The sequence below is a fragment of the Sinocyclocheilus anshuiensis genome, unplaced genomic scaffold, assembly GCF_001515605.1.
Source record: "Sinocyclocheilus anshuiensis isolate Anshui unplaced genomic scaffold, SAMN03320099.WGS_v1.1 scaffold524, whole genome shotgun sequence".
Classification (NCBI taxonomy): Eukaryota; Metazoa; Chordata; class Actinopteri; order Cypriniformes; family Cyprinidae; genus Sinocyclocheilus; species Sinocyclocheilus anshuiensis.
Window position 1 is genome coordinate 2,947,287 of NW_015555703.1, and position 7,710 is coordinate 2,954,996.

Consider the following 7,710-nt stretch of genomic DNA (forward strand, 5'->3'; position numbering starts at 1 on the left):
ACTTTAGCTGTTGTAGACACGGTGTTACTCACCGATCGAGAAGAAACAAAGCAACCTCGGCGTCTGATCGCAGGCCTCCGCTCCTTGAGTTCTCTCCAGCGCTGGAAGCTGATCCGATATTTACACGGGTCCTACTTCTTGCCTTAAGCCTTCTTTTGTTCCACAGATGTTTTACTCTTTTGTTTTTTATCTGCCATCTCTATCTTTCTGTCGCACGGCTCGCTAATGTCCGTCCTGTGCACTGAACGCTCTCTCCTCCACATCATGAGTAGACACGCCCCTTACTGCTGATTGGCTACAAGTTTGTTTTGCTAGTCGGCCCAAATCAGTTTTCTAAAGTGTTTTTGAAAAATCGCTTACCCCACCTTTAATCAAGCTGTTAACATCACAGTACTTTGTGTTCAAAGAATCTAGTTCCAGACGGATGATTAAATGGCTGTTATTTCCCCGTGTGAGATTGAGGTTGTGAGGTTTGTGTGTAATGCAGGCTTGTGATCGACGCTGAAGCTCCAGCTCACCTGGGAATGAGGGCTTTGGCCTCCTCTGCAGCCTCGGGACACAGATTGGCTAAACTTGCCAACTCAAACTTATGAAGCTTCTTCTGCAGAAGTAAGCTGGAAACACAGCCACGTTATCATTCACATGAATATCATATTTACTAAATGACACTTAAATTAACAAGTACAAGAAGAAAAAACTACACTACATCTACAGTCACAATAAGATGCTTAGAAGAGCATGCTGAGATGTTTAAACTAGAGCTGCAGGATATACTGAAATTAACTCAATATTGCGATTTAAAAAATATGAAAAAAATAAAACGTAAATAATAGTATCGTAACTTAACAGCAAACTAAAATTATTTTTATTACTCAGTTTTTAGAATTAATTTTACAGCATTATTACAAAACATTTCTTATTGTGTTTAATATTTTTATTTAATAATAATCACAATAAAATCTAAATACACACACACACAAACCCTTCAGAATAAAAATAACTACACACTTACTAGTGGGATTAATTTTTTTTCTTCAAATATAGCCTAGCTATTCAAGTCATCTAATGAAAATCCCTAAATTTTGTCATATTGCAATATATAATCACAGGAAAACAAAATATCGCAGTCGTTTTTTTTTCCAATATCATACAGCCGTAGTTTAAACAGCTTTTTACATCACAGCACTCTGAGCATGTAGAACTACACAGTCTTACTACTGCTGCCATGAAGAGGCATGATAAGATGAGAGTGAGAGTAGTATGCGGTTCTGTGTTGTAGGCAGCTTCTGCAGAGCGTGCTGACCTGCGCACGCTGGCGATGGTCTCTCGGTTCTTGAAGCGGCTGAATCTGGCCGTGTAGTTGAGGGTCTTCATGAAGACCTCCGACAGCTCCTGCTCGTCCTCCGCGCTCTCGTTCTGCTGCTTGCGATGCTCCAGTAACATGTGAACCTCCGAGTTCAGCAGAGTCTCTGCGTTCTCAAACTCTGAGACACATCAAGCATCATGAACACATCTCTGCATTACCACAACAAAACACTGAACTAGATTAACCAATCAGGAAATCCAATGACGTGCAACCTGACAAAGCATTCTGACAGTCAAGTCAAGACACGAGGTAATGAGGTAATCTATCAATTGTAGCTCATTTTGGTGAGTGATAGAGACAGTCAGATTTAATAGGAATGAGCATTTTTTTACAGAAGAAAAAAAAAAAAACCTGAAACAAATTAAGAGCAGAATTAACATTGCTGTATATTCTGAAATGTAAAAAAAAAATAAAAAAAAAAGTTTTTTATTTTATAAAATTATAATTTAACAATCACAAAAGAAACAGCAATGACTAAAAAAATAATAATAATCACAATTATACAAATTAATATAAAACATTTATTTGTAAATACACCAGTGTGAAGGCATTTTAGCGTTTAAAGGGGTCATATAATGCGATTTCAATATACACTATATCTATATATAAAGTCTGGGATTGGTAAGATTTTTAATATGTTTTAAAGAAATCTCTTCTGTTCATCAAGGCTGCATTTATTTGACCAAAAATACAGAAAAAAAAAAAAAAACGTACCATTGTCACAGCAATTAATTACATTTGAAAGTATATTAAAATATAACACCATTATTTAAAATAGCAATACTTTTTCTCAATATTACTGTTTTTTTACTTCTTTAAAACATTACAAATCTTACTGATCCTAAACTTTTGAACAGCAGAGTGCGAGTGTGTGTGTCTGTGTGTGTGTGTGTCTGTGTCTCTGTGTGTGTGTGTGTGTGTGTGTGTGTGTGTGTACATAGGACACGTATTGAGACGCGCGTGCTGTTCTGACGCGATGTTTCTAACTCAATCTTCTCACCTTTAGGAAACATGAGCTGAGACGCGTCCTCCTCCACATCTCCCACATGCGCTGCTCCTCCTGCCGCCATCATAAAATAAATATAGTCAATGTACAGTGAATATGAGTTTACCTTCTCCGTTTACTACATACAGTCACATAACTACGCCGCGCACTGTCTACAGCGCCGCTTTGAATGAAACACATTCTACTTCCGGTCACGCGCCAAAGCGAAAAAGTACGAGAGGATTGACGCACAGCGCCACCTAGCGCACTGTTGTTGAACATCTCCCCAGTTTAAATGTAGTTGTAGAAAACCATATTAAATTGTAATTGTTGATGCGTGAACAGGCACAAGACTTTTGGAATAAAGTAGAGCTTCTTTTTATGATTACAAATGTTTATTTCTTTTTATTCTTTCTTTATTTAATTACTTTGCACCTTTTTTGTTTTGACTGTTTTTTGTTTCTGTTACAATGTCTTGTCACTACTTGTTTTGTATATCATGTTTTTGCAATATTGTATGGTAAAGTCACAGACAAACCTCTATAAATGTTGAAAATCACGGCGTGACAGCTCTGTTTCAACTTCAGCTCTGTTGCATCTCTCGTACAGCTCTGGGATGGCAACTTGAGAAAAATAGTTGTGTGATGCTATTACATACCACTTGGCAAGCGATCGGATCAAGTGTGTTAATTGGTACCATGTGTTAATTTATGATGAATGCTGTACAGTCCGCAGGAGCTCTGCTATTCCCTCTGTATTGTCGCTGTCAGTGTATTGGGTTTTGAACCTTGGATCAATGTCTTGCCATTATGGCACTAAATGCCTTGTCTGCCTTCAGTATATGAGAAATGGGCTTTTCCTGGTCAAGCACTATCTCAATTATGTTGAGTCATGTTGTAGACACGGTGTGACATGAGTTTCTGCTTCATCTCAGCTTGAGCATTTCTTCAATGTACTGATCACTAATGCACACTGATGAGACAAAACATTATCACCACTTATAGGTGAAGTGAATACTTGAGGATGTGATGGCACAAGGATACTACATCATGGGAAGACAGCAAGCTGGTCGAGGGACTGCGATGCTCTGGGCAATGTTCAGTTTGACACAAGCCACCAACCTAAACCTCATTGCCTTTATGGCAATGGTATTCCCTCAAGGCAGTGGCCTCTTTCAGCAGGATATTGCGCCTTGCTACAATGCACATATTGTTCAGGAATGGTTTGAGGAACATAATAAAGAGTTCAAGGTGTTGTACTGATCTCCAGATTCTTCAGATTTCAATATGCTTGAGCATCTGTGGGATGTGCAACCAGTTCAATCCACTCCATCTCACAAGATAAGGACATGAATGATCTGCTAATGTCTTGGTGCCAGACACCACAGGACTCCTTCAGGGCTCTTGTAAAGTGCATGACTCAGCGAGTCAGTGCTGTTTTGGCGCTGTATATTCAATGACAGGTCAGTGGCAATCTGCTAGGTTTTTGCACCTGGCATTATAATTTTATTTTTATTTTCGCATTGCATCATTACATCATATCGTTACTCATTTGATTGATTGCATCTATCCACATCAATGTATAATTACACCTTTATTAAATATAAAATTTAAGGTCTATGGGCCATTTTTGCATTATACTGTTGATACAATATTTTTGACTTGTTCCTCAGTTTGTAAAAATCATGTTAAATGCATTTACATAGAACCCCTATGTTCCTTCTCCAAGATGGTGTGGTTATAGCATGTACTTTTGTTTTAAAACACTTGGTAATTTATGATTTGTTCTAAAGGAAAAATAGCTGGGTAATAGTGGGCAGAATAGTCTTTACCAACCAGGATTGGTTATTTGCACTCAGTGTCTATCAACCGGTAATACAATCTTGCAACAGGGGTAACCTTGTTTTAAGAGAATGTAATAACAAGAGAATACTATGGGAGAAAAGTTACCAAGAAACAAAAACAGCAGAAAACTAAACCAGGGTAAAAAGACAATATTTTATTAATTTAAACATAAAGTTATCAGGATGCTTATCCATTCAAATTCAGTAACAAAAATCCAAATTCCAAGTAGCCTTTGAAAGAAAGATTAAATTACATATTTTCAAAGAAGAAATCTTTTATTGTTATAAACACTTCCTGAATTGATTGTGACATCAAGTTTGACTGTGATACCTTTTACCTTTGTCAGAATTTACGTTTGTAAACCCCTTTACAAGACATTCATCTAATCTAAATTTAAACATTTAATAATTAAAGCCTCGGCTGTAAAATCTTTTTGTTTTCTTCTTTTCAGTTTGAACAGTATTTTATGGAAACATATGAAAGTTTTTTTTTTTTTTTAGACAGGTTGCTTAGTTAAATTGAGTGCTTTAAATTGTTTTATGAACTGAACCTTGGAAGTCAAGTTGCATTTAGTTACAATGGCCTATTCAATTTAGAAATTGGACTTCAAACAAAGTATCTGCATTATTAGCGAATTTCAATGTGGCAGAGATGAATTAGAAACAAATGGTATTTTGGTAGAAAAAGACATTAAACTTAAGGAACTGAGAGAAAAAAAAAGTTTAAGCACTTTAAGTCATCAACTCACTATCCCCATCTGGAAATAAAGCACTTAATACCTGAATTGGGCCTCAAATGTATGGGTTGCTTTCCAAACTCACTATCTGATGAGAAATTAAGAGAATATAAATATGAAGTCTTTCAGTTGCTCATTTCATTGAACACGTTAAATTTGTATATCTATAAAACACCTCTTGAATAGTGTGAAGATCAGCATCCACCTCAGTGTCCTCCTTGAAATCTACATTTGTCCTGTTATGTCTGTGTTCTACTGACTGATCTAGTATTTGTCATCTTCTGCATCGCTGAGAGTTTCACCGCCAGCGAGAGATACGCTCTGTGCCAATCTCTTCCGGAAGTGTCCGTTGGGCACCTGCCAGCCTATCCGTGACCTTGTGCGCATTGAGGCGCTGACCGTGTTCGCGCGGCCTAGGCTGGTGGCCACCGCTGCCTCAAAGGTAAGAGTTTCCATAGGAGCGGCAGAATCGGGGCTGTGCTCTTCCTCTTGTAGGGCGAGGAAGGACTCGGAAGGATAGCGGCGTGAGGATGAACCCAGATATTCACCCACTTCAAATTGGGTAGTTTCCTGCTGTCTCGCTTCCTGGTCTTCAGCACCGTCATCCCATAAAGCAGTACTACAGCACCCTATCATCTGCTGGACAGTTGCGTCATCGTTGTCATCATCAACAACGTGTGATGAAGGTTGCGTGTGGCACGCTAAGGGTGAGTAAGAGATGTGAGGGCGTGAGCAGGTGGAGGTCTGGGACAGGCGACGCTTGCCACTCGGGGTGCTGGACTCTGAGGTGGAAGGAACAGGGCTTTCTGAGCTGTTTTCCTGCAGAGAAATCAGATTTCAAGTATTTAATCCAATTAATGTCATATTTAAACTTAAAGGGTTAGTTCACCCAAAAATGAAAATTAGCCCATAAATTACTCACCCTCAAGTCATCTTAGGTGTATATGACTTTCTTCTTTCAGACGAATCCAGTCGGAGTTATATTAAAAATTGTCTTTGATCTTTCAAGCTGTTTAATGCCACTCAGCGGGTGTTGCATGCTTCAGTCCAAAAGAAGTTAAATAAAAATCGCCCATCCATAAAATAAATGTCTCACATGGGCTAATTTTCATTTTTGGGTGAACTAACCCTTTAAGATATAGTAAAATGGAAAATCCATCTTAAGCTGGTAGTTGGTTTCTAGATGATCTAAGATCACAGGTTTTCCTAGTATTCTTGTGAGTGATTCCAGGTTGCTGTCTTTACATCATCGTCAAGGTATAACAAGGTCCTTCATGTGGACATCTAAGACAGTGGTTCTCAAACCTGTCCTGGGGACCCCCAACCACTGCATATTTTGTATGTCTCCCTCATTTAACACACCTGAATCAAAGACATACAAAATGTGCGGTGGTTGGGGGACCCCAGGACAGGTTTGAGAACCACTGATCTAAGATACGGTGAAGCTGTGAGAGATCGTGTGAAAGAAGCTGGTTTGTTTACCTGTCTGGTGACCCCATGTATGCGCTCCTCACTGGGAGAGCGGGAACGGGATTTTGAGTTTGAGTTATCCGGGGAAAGTAAGAACCGTTGTTCTTTTGGTCGTCCTCGCACCTTTTCCATGTACTGTGTCTGGTCTGAGTGGGACACTGTAAATTGTGAAATAGATGTTATACATCACATAGTCAACATGCAGTAGGTTAACTACAGCACTCAATGAGATTTAGCTATTAACAAGGGATTTCATATCTTGTACTGCATGTGTTCTCATGGGGATTCTCATAAAAGCATATGACTACAGAAGTGTTCAAGCCAAAGCAGAGCAAAGGGTAAGTTATCGTGCTATATGTGTATTGTATGTGTGATAGAAAGGTTAAATGCTCATATTTTCCAATATATATGAAGTAACATGCTGTAACTTTCAGAACTTCCTCCTAGTCCTCTAAAGTGTTTGACGTACGCGCATGCATTTTATCAGCTCTTGTCTCTTGCATGGTGACTCATTGCACAAGCGTTGGCTGGTGTATGTGTGTATTCGGGAGTTGAGCCGTGTCTTTTCACTTCATGAGGAAAATGCAGTAACAAACCTGCAGCTTTGTAGCTCTTGTGTCTGGTTCTGAATGCATGTTCAGGTGGGCGATCATCCCCCCACATGCCATTCAACCCTGATTCATCAACCTGTGCATCAGCATCACATTAGATACAGTCAGTCTATAACTCATCCTTCTATAGTTTACTTTTTACTATTTGTAATACTATATGATTCAGAATATCTATTCCAAGAAAATTATTTGTTTTCGCTTCTTTAATTGTTAACCCCCTGATAACATACTAATGTGTTGACTAACCCAGAAACCAGGTGAGAAGAATTTATTTAACCTATCAACTATTTACATTTTTTGGTACCTGAGAGACGTCTTCACTGCTGTCTGTACGGTGGGTCACGGGCTGCAATAACAGCTCCTGTGGTGATATTGGGCTTAAAGCCACAAACCCTCCACTTGTCCTAGAACACAGAACCACATCTTTAATACATACACAATACTGTGCGTGAAACCTTAAACACTTATAACGTAAGTCACTATGCAGTATACATAACAGTATAATTTGTAACATGTTTATATGCTATTAAGCAGCAATGATATAGCACACATTTGTATTGTGCCATATACTCACAAAATCAAGCATGAATTGGAGTACAGTGGGTACGGAAAGTATTCAGACCTCCTTAAATTTTTCACTCTTTGTTATATTGCAGCCATTTGCTAAAATCATTTAAGTTAATTTTTTTTCCTCATTA

At 38.6% G+C, this 7,710-nt stretch overlaps 2 protein-coding genes across 3 annotated transcripts in view; both read right to left on the minus strand.

Moving 5' to 3' along the window:
* Positions 1 to 2,602, minus strand: part of LOC107671669 (DNA-directed RNA polymerase II subunit RPB4) — a 10,526-nt gene extending 7,924 nt beyond the window's left edge. The window contains exons 1-3 of the mRNA XM_016464579.1: positions 2,367 to 2,602; positions 1,304 to 1,484; positions 519 to 614 (exon numbers count right to left, since the gene is read on the minus strand). Of these exons, the coding sequence (XP_016320065.1) occupies positions 519 to 614; positions 1,304 to 1,484; positions 2,367 to 2,439 (350 nt within the window). The 5' untranslated portion in view covers positions 2,440 to 2,602. The remainder of the gene's footprint in view (positions 1 to 518; positions 615 to 1,303; positions 1,485 to 2,366) is intronic.
* Positions 2,603 to 4,376: 1,774 nt separating this feature from the next.
* Positions 4,377 to 7,710, minus strand: part of LOC107671730 (voltage-dependent R-type calcium channel subunit alpha-1E-like) — an 81,561-nt gene continuing 78,227 nt past the window's right edge. For both annotated transcript variants that reach the window (XM_016464675.1, XM_016464674.1), the window contains 4 exons: positions 7,317 to 7,416; positions 6,998 to 7,088; positions 6,414 to 6,559; positions 4,377 to 5,750 (listed from right to left, as the gene is read on the minus strand). In XM_016464675.1, the coding sequence (XP_016320161.1) occupies positions 5,196 to 5,750; positions 6,414 to 6,559; positions 6,998 to 7,088; positions 7,317 to 7,416 (892 nt within the window). In that variant the 3' untranslated portion in view covers positions 4,377 to 5,195. The remainder of the gene's footprint in view (positions 5,751 to 6,413; positions 6,560 to 6,997; positions 7,089 to 7,316; positions 7,417 to 7,710) is intronic.